Source organism: Rhinoraja longicauda, chromosome 25 (genome assembly GCF_053455715.1).
Source record: "Rhinoraja longicauda isolate Sanriku21f chromosome 25, sRhiLon1.1, whole genome shotgun sequence".
Classification (NCBI taxonomy): domain Eukaryota; kingdom Metazoa; phylum Chordata; class Chondrichthyes; order Rajiformes; family Arhynchobatidae; genus Rhinoraja; species Rhinoraja longicauda.
Genome location: NC_135977.1, coordinates 14,885,274 through 14,902,355, shown reverse-complemented (window position 1 = coordinate 14,902,355; position 17,082 = coordinate 14,885,274). Strand labels below are relative to the sequence as shown.

The window sequence follows — 17,082 nt, the reverse complement described above, 5'->3', positions numbered from 1 at the left end:
ATGCTGCTGGCTTGTTCCTTGTGAGTGTAGGATATTGAGGTTGAGCTTTTTTTCAGTTACCCAACCTCTACCTTATTCTTGGAGTCATAGTGTTCGTGTAGCTTATTTTCAGTTTATGCTACATCCATTGTATCATGCACCAACCATGTCTGATGTCTGGCTCTTTTCCTCCATGGATGAAGCTTAACTTCCTCCAGCAATTTGTGTGTTTTTGCTCCAGATTTCACCATCTGCAGCATTTTGTCTCAATAATTTCCTCCAGGTCTCCAACTTGGGTATTTTCCTCCCATCTTTCTGGTCTCCTGATATTTACTGAACTTAAATTGTCTCAACTTTGCCCGAGTCTTCGGTTACCCTGAGGTGCGGAATCCATTCCATCAACCCTTCCGCTTCTCCCAGACCTACCTTTTGATTAAGGTATTTGTCACTTGCAGTAATATCTCCTTGTATGGTTCAGCATTTTTAATATTGACAGACTGAAACCTGTTGAGGTTGTGTGCTGTATAAAAGGAGTTGTTTGTTGCCGACTGATTCATGTAACCTAATAAATTTATCCTTCCTGGCTCTTTTCCTCATCTTCAATTAAGGTTTGATCACCAATTGTTTTTATTATTATGCATCATTTAGGAATTATGTCAAAGGCAAGGAATTGCTCATGTGACCAAGTGGTCCCTTTTTTAATTTCAGGCTATTGTTATTTTGGAGACCAACCTTCCCCACCCTCCACCCCCTCGGTTCCTCTGCAGTCATGGCTGACACTAGTGACCTGGACCATCAGATAGAACAGCTCATGCGCTGTGAACTCATCAAAGAATCAGAGGTGAAAGTGCTGTGTGGCAAAGCCAGGTATGGAATCATTTTAAGCATAATGTGCTGAAATCAATATCTACATTTTATTCTTTGTATAGTATTAATTTACAAATGTATTTGCAGCTGGAATTTAATACTTCCAACTAAAGTAAAGGAGCTGTCTACCATTTGACTCGCGTTTGTCAATTGTTGTGCAAAAATATGGTGAAGTACAGGTAAACTGCAAATCTTGCAGGACCATCACAGGCATGGAGACGCAGACGACACATGGAAACATAAATTGTACATGAATTGCTCACATTCTACTAGATAGTGAAAACAAGATTATGCAAAAAAGCAACATATTGCTGCAAACCGCGATTAGAAAACAGGTCCATAGGAATGCAGGAGGTGCTCCGTCGTGTCCAAGGTAGGACCAGGGTTGTGCAAGTCTGTTTAGTTTAGAGATACAGCACGGAAACAGGCCCTTAGGCCCACTGACTCCACACCGACCAGCGATCCCCGTACAGTAACACTATCCTCCACACACTTGGGACAATTTACACTTATACCAAGCCAAGCACAAACGTCTTTAGAATGTGGGAGGAAACCGAAGATCTCCGAGAAAACCCACGCGGTCACGGGGAGAACGCACAAACTCCATACAGACAGCACCCATAGTCAGAATCAAACCATGGCAACAACTCTTCCGTTGCGCCACTATGCTGTCGGCTCAAGAACTTGATGATTGTAGGAAAGTAGCTGTTCCTAAAATTGGTCGTGTGAGACTTCAGGCTTCTGTACATAATGAGCATGTACAGGATGAGTTTTACTCTAGTTTCCATTGTGCTGTAGCCAGTTTTCACTTTGAACATTAGATTCAGCATTACCAGCAAAGCAAATGTTAAAGAATAGGCTAACTTGGAAATTAGGTGGTCAAGCCATGACATGTTCTACTTGCCTCTCAGGTAAAGCAGGCTGGTAGTTATAACCAACAGTGAATGTTCTTCAAGCATCATTAGGAGTGGGATCTATTACAGTGAACTGGCCATGCTCCCTCCTTGCTAATCACGGGGGATTGTCTTCACCGTTCGTGACAGTGAAATGGTCTGGGAGCATCAGCTTGTTTCCCTCCAGGATCCAGGCCAGGATTTCTTCAAAGTCTGTAAATACACATTTTCTGAAAATAAAGATCGTCTGTAATCGTCCCTGGCCCCATTAATGTTTAGATTATAAACTTAATTAATGGTAGTGCTGTGATTTATGATCTTAAAGTAATGTACAACTCAGGAATTCTGCAGCTCCAATTCTGACGCAGCACTTTGTTTCTTCAGTGGCAGACTTGCTGAAGGCAGTGATTGCCTCATTGCCAAGTTTTTTTTTACAAGAACAATTTGATGCTCTCACTGGCTATCTATAATAGATATCACTAAAGAGCCTGCTATCTCACATGATGTTTAATCCAGACAGGTGGAATGGCTTTGGTGTTGACTGGCAATTAGCTAAACCGGCATTTTTCATCTTGTCAATTTTTGCAGCAATTGATCCTATGCTTCAGCTAGAACTTTTAATTATTATGTTATCAAAATGCAGCAATTATCGATAACATAATATGTTTAAAGTTCAATTGGATTTTACCAGATGGATATTGCCCAAAATAGCTGGTGGTAAGCAGGGGGTAGGGAAATATAAGGTGGTCTCATTTGTTGTAGTCCTCCAGTAGTGGGAACTTGACAGTTGAATGAACAGATTATGGTGTTTCTACATGTGGGCACATTGTAAAAGTTAAACTGGAGCTCTGTTTCCTGATTGAGGATTGGCCTGATACCCTCTGGGATTCAGGCCAGGACTTTTTCATGTTCCTATAATTACATTGGTCATAGTTTACATTTGTCTCTGCCCCAGCATCATCTTGCATCCGGTTCACTGCCAACATCGCCCTGCTTACAAGGAGGTGTTTTGGTGTGCTGCCAGAGTCTAAACGATAAACTGTTATGAAATGCAGCCTTCCCATAGTTCAGCTGATAGCAGCACCACGTGTTACCCAGCTTGTATAAGGTACTTCTAATTGTTTAATGTTAACTGCAAATGGAAAGATATCTCGCAGCTTAAAGGTCAGTACATTTGTTTGGCTCCGGTCGGTTGGAAGAGGCGGGGGTGGATTGCCAAGCTTTCCATGGTCCTTTGTAAGAGTCATTTTAGCTGAATGTGAAAGCATTGAACATCAGTGAGATTTGCACCAATTAGATCTAAATTGAGTCTGAAAATCTACCCTTTCCTTTGTGATGAAAGTAATTTCCATGTCCTTTCCTGAGCCAGTGGAAATTCAATCAGGTACTTCCTGACATGAATTAAACTGTCTCCTAAATGTCAATTGGGCACAGAGTGGCAATGGTCCCCTTCACATCCCATGCCGTGGCGTTCAGGAAGCCTGGTGTTGAAACCCAGTTGGATTTTAGAATCAACTGGAGAGCCAACACATCCTTCCTCAGATATGGTGCCCAAAATTCCTCACAATATCTCAAAGAAAATTATTTTGGAACATTAATAGAGACTTCCTCAACGACGTTGATGGTATAAATTGGAACAAATTGCTCAGTCCAAGAACAATTCGACAAGAAAAGAGATGATGCTGGAGTAACTCGGCAGGTCAGGCAGCATCAAGCAGATGCTATTCATATGGCTGTCATATTAATTGGGCAGGTGAATTTTCCAACTGATGGTTGCCCTGTGCCTCAATAGCTGTTTACCTGATCATCAGTGCAGCGTTGGATCAGTCTGAGTAGGGTGGTTACATTCAACAAAGAACATTTGTTTTAATTTGTTTTAATTCAGTCTGAAGAAGGGTCTCGACCCGAAACGTCACCCATTCCTTCTCTCCCGAGATGCTGCCTGACCTGCTGAGTTACTCCAGCATTTTGTGAATAAATCAATTTGTACCAGCATCTGCAGTTATTTTCTTGTACATTTTAATTACCTTCACTGCTTCAAGAATTCTAAATAGTTACATAGTTGATTAATTTATTTTTGATGTTATACTATGCGGTAGGGTCCTGAAATATATTGTTGTGATGCATCAGAGACTTGACAGTGTGAATTTATGGTAATCAAATGGGTTACAAAAAGCACGATCTGTCAAATCTTGTTTATGTCTGAATAGGGAGATTCTTGCTGAAGAGAGCAACGTTCAACAAGTTGATTCCCCAGTCACAGTGAGTTAACTTATTTTGTATGATCTAGTTGCTGAAAACTGTGAGTAACTGTACTGCAGTAAATTAAAATTAAAAATGGAAATGTTTGATGTTGTAGATGTGGTTGGCCAGGCCAGTATTTATTGTCCATCTCCAACGTGCAGACAATGGGTGGGAGAGGGTAAGGTGGAGTGTTCATCACACTCCTAACTTGTGCTTTGAGATGGCGGAGAGGCTTTGAGATGTCAGGAGGTGAGTCATATGGCACAGAACTCCAAAACCTGTGTTATATTGATGTGGCTGGTTTAGTTGAGTTTCTGTTCAACAGCCCCAACTCATTCCCAGAAGTGGACAACAACCATTGCAGTTGAAGAAGGTGTGCATCACCCTGGGAGAAATTGATTTTAGTTTTTTTTTTAAAGAACCCGGGAGGAGATAAAACACCAGTGATTACTTTCATCAAACACCTATATTGCTCTCTGACTCTAAAGCATTTGATTTGAATTTGATCCTGTTATTTGGGAGTGGTGCAAAACCTTTGGATCCTGGAATTTTTCCAGTAGCACTGATGACCTTATTTAAATTTTAGAGATGATCTCCCTACTTGTAAACTGACGATTCTGAAGTGTGTTTGAGCTACATGCGTATACTTCTTTCCAATGTGTTTAGGAAGAGATTCTTAGAAGTATATCCTGAAGTAATTGCACTTATGTGCTTACCTTCTCAGCTGATTGTATTTCTTTGCAGGTGTGTGGAGACATCCATGGGCAATTCTACGACCTCAAAGAGCTCTTTAAAGTGAGTTATATTCAATAAGATATAGTGGTGATGTGCTTTGAGCTTTAGACAATAGACAATAGGTGCAGGAGTAGGCCATTCAGCCCTTCGAGCCAGCACCGCCATTCAATGCAATCATGGCTGATCACTCTCAATCAGTACCCCGTTCCTGCCTTCTCCCCATACCCCCTCACTCCGCTATCCTTAAGAGCTCTATCCAGCTCTCTCTTGAAAGCATCCAACGAACTGGCCTCCACTGCCTTCTGAGGCAGAGAATTCCACACCTTCACCACTCTCTGACTGAAAAAGTTCTTCCTCATCTCCGTTCTAAATGGCCTACCCCTTTTTCTTAAACTGTGGCCCCTTGTTCTGGACTCCCCCAACATTGGGAACATGTTTCCTGCCTCTAATGTGTCCAATCCCCTAATTATCTTACATGTTTCAATAAGATCCCCCCTCATCCTTCTAAATTCCAGTGTATACAAGCCCAATCGCTCCAGCCTTTCAACATACGACAGTCCCGCCATTCCGGGAATTAACCTAGTGAACCTAAGCTGCACGCCCTCCATAGCAAGAATATCCTTCCTCAAATTTGGAGACCAAAACTGCACACAGTACTCCAGGTGCGGTCTCACCTATTTGTGTTGACCTATTAAGAATACAATGTGTTAGTTGAGGTCCTTGCTGAGCTTCATTGACCATTGAGTTCTTTATTGTGGTACTGTTTTTCAGTCACCTCCATACATCTACAATGTCTCACCTAGTCCTGGACCTGATGGGCCAATAAATATCCCTGACTGGGTGCTAGACAATGCAAGGTTGGGATGAAATTTCTTGAGCTGATTAGACATTTCTTGCAAAGTTGACATTTACTTTGTCTCCCCAGGTTGGAGGTGACATTCCTGAAACTAACTACCTGTTCATGGGAGATTTTGTTGACCGAGGCTTCTACAGTGTTGAAACATTCTTGCTGCTGTTGGCACTAAAGGTGAGGTGATCTATGTCTGACTGTTTACTGATTCTACACTTGAATGTAAAACCTGACTGCTGCTCATTTCTCACTTCCATGACTGCAAACTATCTTCTGGAGCAAAGACAGTTACAATTAATGGCAGAAATACCAATAGTTAGCCATACTCCCTTGACCTGATTTGGTAGCTGGTAAGAGTCCCTCCTCTCAAGCCTGCTCCACAATTAAATCTTGACTTCTGCTTTACTTTCCTGCCTGATCTCTAGAATCCCTTGATTTTTGTTTTCTCTACTGGGATTCTTTCCAACCCCTTGAGTATATTCAGTGACTGCCTCCACAGCTCTCTGGGAGAAAGAAGTCCTAAAATTCACAACTCTTTGGGAAGAAATTCCTGCTTGTGAAATGGCCTTCCGTAGAAATCCACACCAAAAGCTCCAAATGTCACTATAGGGACAAATGTTTTCCTTATCTTTCAAGCTTCTCTTAAACTCCAGTGTGTATAAACTCCATTTGCTCAATCATTGCTCATAAATCAGCCCCTTAATACCAAGAATCTGCTTAATGAATTTCCTCTAAACTCAAATACATCTCTCAAAAAGTAAAACTGTATGCAGTACTCCACGTGGTCTCACCAATGGTCTGGGCAGTTGCTACAACTGCAAGACTCTCCTACGTTTGTGCCTAATCTGTTTGCAATAAAGGCCAACGTTTCTTTAACTACAGCAAAAAAAACTAAAAACTGCCACTGACGTTTTGGGTCGGGGCCCCTTAGACTGAGGGGAGATAGCTGGTGGAACGAAGTGAGGGAAAGGGGTGGAGCAAGAACTGGCAAGTGACAGTTGGATCCAGGTATAGAGTACTTGATTTGCAGCTGGGTCAGGGAAGAGAAGGGTGGAGATAGTAATAATCAAGTCTGGAGATGATAAGTCTAGAGTGTTTCATTGTCAAATGTACCAACAATGGAATTCTTGTGTGATGCAGCTTATAAACACAATAACAGACAATGTATTATATTTATGTTTATTATATTTAATAACATAATAACTAACTAAGATGCAACAAACTGAAGTCTAATGCAACCAAAGATAAAATCATATTTACTCCGGTTAGTAAACTCCTGTCCTGTCCTTGCACCGTGCATGGCAGCCTCGCCAACAGCCTGTCTCGTCTTTTTTCTTCTTTTGTTGTTTTGGTCTGTGTCTACTTGTATGTCTTAGTGTATCTTTAGTTTTTGTATTATGTGTGTGGGGGGGTGGCGGAAACTTTTCTTATCTCTTTCCTCAACGGAGATGCAACTTTTTCCATTCGTATCTCCGTCTGCACTGCTGCCTTAACATCGTGGAGCTGGCGATCCCTTTGTTAGGGATCGATTGAGAGAGCTCCAACCGGAGGAGCTTCGATCGCGGGAGCTCCGATCACCCCGATGTGGGAGTTCGATCGCCCCGACTGCAGAGGTCTCGATTGCCCTGACCGCGGGAGAACATCGTGGAGCTGGCGGTCCTTTTGTTAGGGATCGATTGAGAGAGCTCCAACCGCAGGAGCTTCGACTGCCCCGATTGCGGGAGCTTCGACCGCCGACTGCGAGAGCTTCAATTGCTCCGACTGTGGGAGAAAAGGAGGAAAAAAGATGCAAGTTATTGGCCTTCCATCACGGTGGGGAATGTGAGGTCCCCGAAAAAACCCTGGGGATTCTCACAAGCCGTTGTGGTGGCTGTTTAAGTTTATGTTTAATTTTTATGCGAATATGTACCTTGTTGCTTTTTTTTGCATGACTGTTGGCAAGTCAAATTCTTTGTATGTTTACATACTGTATGTTTACATACTTGGCTAATGAAATTAATTACAATTACAATTAGTGTGTAGTGCTCTAGAGCCTCATGGTTGCTGGGAAGAAGCTGCTTTTGCAAGATTACTATTATTTGTCTCCACTTCTCTTGGCATTTTTGTGACTGGGAAAGAAAGTAAAGCAGGTGGCCCCAACGACCAATATGTTTTAATAATAATTGAGCATCTTTTGGTCAATGATCGAATTCAATATTTTTAATTTTCCTTTGGACTTTAACCCATTGCCTGACTTGCTGGTCCAACATTGTAGCCAGTGGGCCATCAAAAGGAACTAAGCCAATTATTCTTTTAATCATTAACCACGACCTTTGTATGCAACAGGTTCGCTATCCAGACCGAATCACACTAATCAGAGGGAACCATGAAAGCAGGCAGATTACCCAGGTTTATGGATTTTATGATGAATGCTTGCGCAAATATGGGTCGATAACAGTTTGGAGGTACTGCACTGAGATTTTTGATTACCTCAGCCTCTCCGCTGTAGTGGATGGAAAGGTAAATGATTCCACTAAAGATATTAAGTTGATGTTGGTAAATGAAGTTGCTCATTGTGTTGCTGACTGATGGAAGTGCTTGACATAGTGGTTACTGGTATATATATATCTTCACACAAATTCTGGGATTCTCCGTTATGGGGTTTGCTTCAAGAGACGTAAGCTATTTGTGGATTCCACCCTTTGCCTGAATAGTGATGAAGCTATTATCAAAGATGTTTTAGCCTGGTACAAAAAAAAAATGGACCAGTAAAAGTTAGCTTTATTTTGTGAAAGGGAAATCATAATTGACCATTTTATTGTAGTTCTTTAAGAAGTACAAAGATGCTGATTTAAAAACAAAACCACTGCTGGGGTGGATGGGACAGGCAGGATATCTGGAGAACATAGATGGGTGCCGTTTCGGTCGGGGTCCTTTAAGAAGAAATGTGTTATGGATGAAGGGAACAGGCGGGCTTTACTGCATTTGTATTTCAAGATGGTATTTAATTTGGAGCCACATCAAAGATTGCCTAAGAAAGAGCTTATGGTGAAGGAGGTATTAGAGTTGCACGATAGAAGATTGGCTGGCTAACAGGAAACGGGAGGCATGGGTCTTTAGATTTAGATTTAGAGATACAGTGCGGAAACAGGCCCTTCGGCCCACCGGGTCCGTGTCGCCCAGCGATCCCCGCACATTAACACTATCCTACACCCTAGGGACAATTTTTACATTTTGCCCAGCCAATTAACCTACATACCTCTGATTGTTCTTGTCGAGAGTTGACACAAATGCAGTGGGTTGAAAGCTCCTTGGTTTTAAATGCTCAGCACCTTAACTTGAGACTTGGGCTATTTCAAAACTTTATGGTAGAGGGAAACATTGTACTGCAATCATTCTGATTCCAGGAATTCTCAATTTATAAATACCTGAGATGGGTGTTTGGGACTGTGAACACAGAACCTTGTAAGTACATGGATCAAACGACCAAATCCTGCTCAGACTTGCAACAGATTTGTTGTTATCTAAAGAGTGGAAACGATTTTTAATTTGAATGAAATATTGGTGTTTTCATTTGTATCCTACCACCCAGTGCTGTTTAAGCTCTGCCATTTAAATTATGGCTAATCTGGGATCTCTGCCTCATTTTCCTGTCAATTCCCCATACCCTTCATTTTACCCTAAATTTGAAAATTATTCGATCTCTACTCCATAAATGACTGAATAGCCAACTGCCTGTTAGAGTAGAGAATTCTAAATTGTGCACAAATGTATAGCAATTCCTCCTGGGTTTTAAATGGTTAGCTTGAAACTATGTCTATTTTAAACTTTATGGTATTGGGAAACATCTGAACACTTTTTTGATCTTCTTGCTAAATCACTTCTCATTATTAGCTATTGAGAGAGGATCAATCTTTGCATGTAGCACATCTCTCATATCCCCAGCAACATGTTTGTCATGTGCATTAATGATTTGAATCTGATGTCGGAGATATGATTAGCAAGTTTGCCGATGACACAAAAATTGGTGCTGGTGTTCATGGTGAGAAGGATATTCCTGAGGTACGGAACAATATTGATCAGCTGGTAAATTGGGACAGATGGAATTTAATGTGGATTAAATGTGAGATGTATTTTGGGAGGTCCAAAATGAAATGGCATTGAGCAACAGAGGGACCTTGCTATAAAAATCCATGGATCATTCAAGGGACGATACATGTTGAGAGCAGTGCTGGCCTTTATTAGTTAGGGCAGTGAATGCAAAAGCAATGATTTTTTCTTTAGATTTTAGATTTAGAGATACAGTGCGGAAACAGGCCCTTCGGCCCACCGGGTCCGCGCCGCCCAGCGATCCCCGCACATTAACATTATCCTACACCCTAGCGACAATTTTTACATTTGCCCAGCCAATTAACCTACATACCTGTACGTCTTTGGACGTAATAATGCACTGGTCGAGCCACAGCTGCAGCATTGTGTGCAGTTCTGGTTGCCACAAGGATGTGACTGCACTGGAGGGACAAAAGGAAATTCACCGGGATGTTGCCCTAAATGGAATATATCTGTTAGAGGAGCGTCTGCATTGGTTTGTTTTGATCAGAGGAAATTGAGATTGGACTTGATAAACTTAAACAAAATCAAGTGACATGAGGTGCATTTCACCGTAACAGATGTCTAAAGCCTGAGGGCAAAGGTTTAATGTGAAGGGTAAGAGGTATATAGAGGATCAAAGGATTTTATTTTTCACCCAGAGGGTTATTTAGGTCTGGACCACTGCCTGAGAAGATGAAGTCCGGTACTCTCAGAACATTTATCTAAATGGGCACTTAAATCACCATGGCATAGAAGGCTACAGACCCATGTGCTGATAAATGGACAATCTGGATGGGTACTTGGACATCAAAGAGCCTATTTCTGCCTTGCTATGTATCAATGACAATTAAACTAATAAACCATTGCATTGCCATCAAAGCAGGTATATTCTCCTGAGACCAAAACTAGATTTTTCATCACTACTTTCTCCAAGCTTCTCTTTGGGCCAGTCATTATCCCACCAATTTCATATGATTTGGGCCTTGGTGTTCCGGCCTATGCATTAACCACCCTGGTTGCTGCTCTCCACTTCCTTTGTGCCAAGGCTGACATTAAACTGGTTGTTTGTGAATCCACCATTTGTTTTACTTTTGGGAGGAAAACAGGAATTTCCTTCTCCCACTTTGTTCTTTCAGAGTGCTCTCAATAACATGGTGCAATTCTTTCCAAATTTGAATGCAATGGAATTTCCTGACTCTTTCTGCCCCCAGTGAATCTCCATTCACCGCTTCCTGTCTCCCGCTGAGAAGAATGAATCCGTTGCTAAATTGGGGCGAAAGTCCAGTATGTGTTGGTGTGACTCGTCCTAAGTCTTGAACTTGGAGTATGGTGGAGAAACTTTGATCAATTTGGTGGTCTTCAAATCCTTGGTTTGTCTTTGTTAAAAACCATACCTTCTTCATGCTCTTCCCTATAGATCTTCTGTGTACACGGAGGCCTGTCTCCTTCTGTCCAGACTCTGGACCAGATTAGGACAATAGACCGGAAGCAGGAAGTGCCCCACGATGGCCCCATGTGTGATTTGCTGTGGTCAGACCCCGAAGGTGAGTCTTAGGATAAATACGTGAGAAAATTGGTTATGAATCAAGTTAAAGACTTGCATAGTAAATTCTACGTTGGTTGTCAAGTGTCATATTGTGCTTGCACAATATTCTGCACTATTTCACTATTTCCTTTATCTTGGCAATATCTGTTGTACTTGCGTATGATGATTTATTTGGATAGTACATACAACAGTTTTTACTGTTTCTCAGTACACGTGACAATAATAAACGTGACAGTACTAATATTGAATTAGAAAGGTTTCCAAAGATTGCATTTTGCTTTTTGGCAGGAGTTGTTGTTTAAGAACCCAAGCTGATTTGTCTCTGAGTTCACCACCTCCGAGCAAGAATCACTTGGAATAGTTTTTTGCAGATGTGACAAAATTTCCATGGCAGCCCCACAGGTGTAGGAATGGTTATTCTGAAGATTTAGTTATCAATTTGAAGGCTCTTTATCCTTATTTGCATGGAAACAGGCCCTTCTTCCAACTCATCCATGCTGACCAAGTTGCCCCTTCTAATCTACTTCCATTTGCTTGCGTATGGCCCATAACCCTCTAAACTTTTTCCTATCCATGTAGCTGTCCAAGTTTCGTTTAAATGCTGTTACATAGTATAGTATTTGTAGTCTGCACAGAGATGTTGCATATTCTCCCTCCTTGCCACGTTATGGAAATGTATTCCTTATGTTGATTGCACTGTAATGTTTCTGCTGTCTACGGAGGAAGAACTGACATCTGGATTCCTCTCTCATTTAGTGAATGCACTAAATCCCTTATAGTTTTCCACTGCTAATTTTCTGCTTTCTCCTTGGATATAGTTTTCCAGCATCTAAGTACCACTTAGTTTTCTCATAGCATCTCTTCTACTGTGTGGCTTATTCCTCGCACGAACTTCCTCCACACCCAGCGACATCCAACAATTGGCTCATGGCTGAAATGGTGATGGTCACTGGACTTGGTCTTTGGTGTAGAACCCTGTTGAAAGCTGTCATTTTGTTTTCCAGACACGACTGGCTGGGGCATAAGCCCCCGTGGAGCTGGCTATCTATTTGGCAGCGACGTTGTTGCTCATTTCAGTGCTGCGAATAGCATAGATCTGATCTGCCGTGCCCACCAGCTGGTGATGGAGGGTTACAAGTGGCATTTCAATGAAACTGTTCTAACCGTGTGGTCAGCACCCAACTACTGCTACAGGTAAAAGTTTACTGAGAATGGAGCCTGTGGCTGGAGCCAATCTGTTCCTTTGTCAGAACACAGTTTAAAGTAAACAAGACGCTGCTGCCTTGGTTCTAGGGACCCAGGTTTGACCATGACTCTACTGTTGGCTGTGTGGAGTTTGCATGTGCTCCTTCTGACTGCTGTAAGTTTCCCTCAAGTGCTTGCTCATTTATTTAGCCACTCTTAATTGCCCTGAGTGGGTAGCAAGAGAATTGGAGGACTTAACGGGATTTCATTGTGAGGACTTGACGTGGATCTGATATCATGGCCACACGGGTGACCACTCGGAACAATCCCATCAGTCTCATTATCTAATTCTACTCGCTCACTCTTAAAATTCCCCCTTGATTCTCGCCATTAAATTGACCTGTAGTGTATGTTACAATAACCAATTAACCACGCAACATGTCTTTAAGATGGGTGAAGAAACCCGCAGAGTCACAAGGAGAAAGTCACAGAACCGCCAATTCCCAGAGGTGAAAGGACATTGTTCAGCGAAATTAGTAGACATATTCATAAACTTATTTTAAATTTGATGGGTCGGGAAATGTGCATTTTATGACCGTTGTGTGTTAAACTACATTTTGCTGATTCGATAACTGAAATGTTAAACATTTGTTGGTATTCAATTTGTTGGGGTCTGATTATACATTCCCATCTATTTCTATCTTATCTGACTGTATCCCTGTTCCTTCAGGTGTGGAAATGTTGCCGCAATACTTGAATTGGATGAGCATTTGGAGAAAGAGTTCACCATTTTTGAAGCTGCTCCTCAAGAATCACGAGGCGTGTCGGCCAAAAAGACAATTGCCGACTACTTCCTCTGAAGGTCTGCGGAACGTTCTGGAACCTCACCATGAACTCTTACGCCTGCCTAAGGAGGGAGGGAGGTTATGAAATATGTATTATATTTGTGAACTGCCCTTACATTCCTGAAGATACAGACTAGGCAATCTGCCTTTTTCCTGGAGAGGTGCCCATCTTGCCCAGTGCTATTGCAATGAGAGGCCATGTTGATCTCTGGCTTGGCAGTTCTTCCTTAAATTGGTGGGTGGGGAGGGGGGGGGGGGTTGGTTTATAAATGTCAATGAACTTTAGAGAAATCACTTGCCTCTGCAAGCTGAATAACAGTGCTGAAGAAATGATTTGCCCACTGGTTCCCTCTGGGTCAAAACAAAATTAGTACTTTTTTTAGAGAATTTTTAAAAGATTTTTTAAAATCACTATGAAGTTTCCTCTGCACCGTGATCTGTGAATTGTTCCATTCCCAGACATGCATCTCATGAATTCTGGTACCTAGGTTTTATTTTTGCAAGGAGAGCCAACTTGTTATAAATAGTGTTAGTAACACTTTGAAAATTCCCTTCATAGATGGTTATAAATGGAAGAGATGCTTTGTAGTCTTAACGTGTCTTTTTAAAAATAATTTACTTTAACTTGCTGCTGTGCAAAGTGAATTGGATTTTCTACCGAGCTACTTGAATTGATCTGTGGACCCACTGAGCCCTATTCTCCACTAGGCTAGATAAATAACTCAAGAACCAGTCACTGTAATTCGATTTCCCTTGGCACTTCACTCCTTGAACTGCGGAAACCCCCTCAGTCTTGGTCAAGAGTTTGAAGTATGCAAGGCACTGGCAGACCTTCTGCATTAAAATCCTACTGGGTCTTTGTATGGTAATTGGTGTTTAGGGGTTTTCAGCTCTGGTTAAAGCATTTAAAATCTGCTGCTGAAACGGTATGATTGAAAACGTCCAGTTTTGTGACTGTTCCCAATTGATCCAATCTAATGAGGAGGGACTTCAATATCCCAGCAGTACTTTCACCCGTCGAGGTTTCACTCGGTGAGCTATCCTGTTTTTGGGCAAGTGTTGGATTAGTCATCGTTAGAGCATCATAAATAGTGAGTAGCAAAGTGATTAATACAGTCCTGGGTAAAGGCATCCCATTGAACTTTCACTTTACTCCAATAATATGCAGCCAGAATTCAACAACTGAACATTGTTAATTACTACTCGGTCTGTTACTTTTCAACCACCAATTATTTTAAGTGGTTTTGATTTTCTGAACATTTAAAAGGCCAACTAAGGATACACTTAGTGTCCAACTGGTCTGATATTTTAGAGTTGGGGGGGGGGGAGGGGGGGGTTAGTATGACTGAGTGAATGCTGAGACATGGGATTTGGGTAGGGGTCAAAGAAAGAAAAAATATTCCACAAGTTCACCTTGCTCAAGGTGCAAGGGCCCTGGTTGCAAGCACATGAAACAAGATCCAACTGGAGATGAACTATTTGCTGCTCTGTTGACTAGGAATCAATGACCACGTGCATAGTTGTAAATCAAAATGTGGGAGGTATTCAGTATGTCTGGCATCGGGAGTGCCGGGCTAAGAGGTGAACAGGAATCAAGGAGTGCCCTTACCAGGGGGCATTGCTGGCACATGACTTGCTGGCTACCACACGTTCTCTACTCCCTCAGGCATTGATCATCTGTGATGGAACTGAATATGCACAAAGTCAGCTCCCCGATGTAACTTTCCCAGTCCAGCCTGCCTTGCCTTGCTGTCTATTCCATTCCATCCCTATTGCACATCCATTGAAAGACATTTGGATATGTAGCAAGTGTTGATGAGCACAGTGTCTGGCTAAACTGCCTCCTTATGTGGAGTGAGCTCACCTTCAGCCATTACTATTGCTGTTCATTAAACAACCTAAATAGTCTGGTTTTGGTTCTCATCTCCTTGACTGGTTTTGATCCTCTGTGTGTCTTCCCTTGTCCCCTCCTCTCTGGGACCTATCTGGAAGTTGAACTGCTGGCAGGAACACTGGTTAAAGTGAGTAACCTGATGGTATCTGATGTCTGAGCAACAGCTTGGTGCAGGTGAGCCACTACCTGGAGGGCAACTACCTTGCATAGAGTCAGAAGTTCAGTAAAAATCTCGTCCTTGTGACCAAGGAATATCTTCATTTCCCCTAAATTTTGAGCTATGAGTTAAGATCGGGTTTTAAGGCCGCAGTGGTAGAGGCAAAATCACCAAAGCCTCGCTGGCTGATATTCCCGCCACTTTCCAGAGGCCCAGCAGGGGGCGGTAGTGTGGCTCTGAGTGCAAACGGGAGATTCTGATGAGTTCCACTGCATTTCAGCAAATCATTGCAATCTGTGTGGCTCCTTGATCATGCCTGACTTTTGTAAATTCACGGTTTTCTATTGCTAACGTACCCTTGAACTGAGGGCCTCTAAAAAGGATTAGCCTCGTGTCTGATCATCCAATGACCTCCATCAGAGCTAGTGAAAGTAGACGTGTGTGAACAGCAGAAGCAACCTCTGGTTAAAATGCAGTTGATCAGATCGAGAGAAATAAAAAACATGTTCAGAGCAGTACTGGAGACTGAACTGGAGGTGGCTGACCTGTCATTGGGCACAGGATGTCCACCCAATAATCTGCACCCCAGTCAGGCTTGCTTGTCCACTGTCCAGTGCCTCTTGTTGCCCAACTAAACAGCATGGGAAGGAAGGGTGCCACATTGTTGTAGCAGTGCAGGGCCATCACCTGTACCTAACCACTGCAGGAAGAAACTCAACTGACGACTGCTGATAATCACAAGCCAACCACCTGTAGTTGCTCATTCATTTTTTTAATCCATTGAAATAGTTTTGCATAAATTACCAGTTTTTTTCCAGTGGGGAAAATGCTGTTATTTTTGTAGTAATTTATATTCTGCTTCCATGTTTCAGTGGAGTATTTCCTTAAATATGCTGGATTTCTGCACTATATAGAGCCAAGACTACGAAGACCACGGACGTGTAAGCAGGACCAGTGTTGTATTTGGTCATCTAATAAGTCACTTCTAGTTGTGAATAGGAATTTGTTATGTCAACTAGGTGATTTCCCCCCCCCCTCCCCCCCTCAAATTGTGGCTTTAAATAAAGTTTTAATATTGTGACAAACTGAAAGTTGTTTACAATCACTGGTTAATGTAGAACAACACAGGCTATGACTGACCACAGATACACTGCACCAAATGCTGCGGTCTGTTATAAAGACTACGTGGGTTAACCCAAGTGTTCCTTTCCTCAGCTTAAATATTAGTGTCCCAGAGTCCTCGGTGCTCTGGTCCCTTGACGAGAGGAGATTTGGGGGTCAGGATGTCCATGCTGCTGAAAGGACTTCAAAGACTAAGCTGGACACAAAATGCGGGAGTAACTCAGCGGACAGGCAGCATCACTGAATAGAAGGAATGAGTGATATTTTGGATTGAGACCCTTCCTCAGAGGTTTTTAACAACTAACTCTCTTCTGGTGACACAAGAAACTGCAGATGCTGATATCCTGAGCAAAATACAAAGTGAATAAAGGTCCTGACCTGAAATGTCTGTCCATTGCTTCCACAGATGTAGCCTGACTTGCTGAGTTCCTCCAGTCTCTCTTAACTCTCCTCTTAGGAGCACCTCTTTTTTGGTACAGTGATAAAGCAATAAACAGAGATAATTGGATTTCAGTTAAATGTCCCAATCATCACAGTGGTTCATTCTTGAAAGCAGTTTCAGACTTGTGCTGTCTTCAGATGCAACCCAGCTGAATGTCAGTGTGTTTGTCATATTCCATCAAATGTTGCTTTCTTTGCTCTTGGTCAGCACAGACCATGGGGTCTCAGTATCAATGTGTCTAAACACACTGGA

The 17,082-nt window shown here is 42.2% G+C and overlaps 1 protein-coding gene across 3 annotated transcripts in view; it reads left to right on the top strand.

Annotated features, from left to right (window-relative positions):
- LOC144605780 (serine/threonine-protein phosphatase 4 catalytic subunit) overlaps positions 1-16,357 on the top strand; it is a 37,155-nt gene extending 20,798 nt beyond the window's left edge. For all 3 annotated transcript variants that reach the window (XM_078421337.1, XM_078421334.1, XM_078421335.1), the window contains exons 2-9: positions 688-846; positions 3,950-4,001; positions 4,728-4,778; positions 5,644-5,745; positions 7,894-8,067; positions 11,057-11,183; positions 12,190-12,379; positions 13,101-16,357. In XM_078421337.1, coding sequence (XP_078277463.1) covers positions 749-846; positions 3,950-4,001; positions 4,728-4,778; positions 5,644-5,745; positions 7,894-8,067; positions 11,057-11,183; positions 12,190-12,379; positions 13,101-13,230 — 924 coding nt within the window. In that variant the 5' untranslated portion in view covers positions 688-748 and the 3' untranslated portion in view covers positions 13,231-16,357. The remainder of the gene's footprint in view (positions 1-687; positions 847-3,949; positions 4,002-4,727; positions 4,779-5,643; positions 5,746-7,893; positions 8,068-11,056; positions 11,184-12,189; positions 12,380-13,100) is intronic.
- Positions 16,358-17,082: the final 725 nt, after the last annotated feature.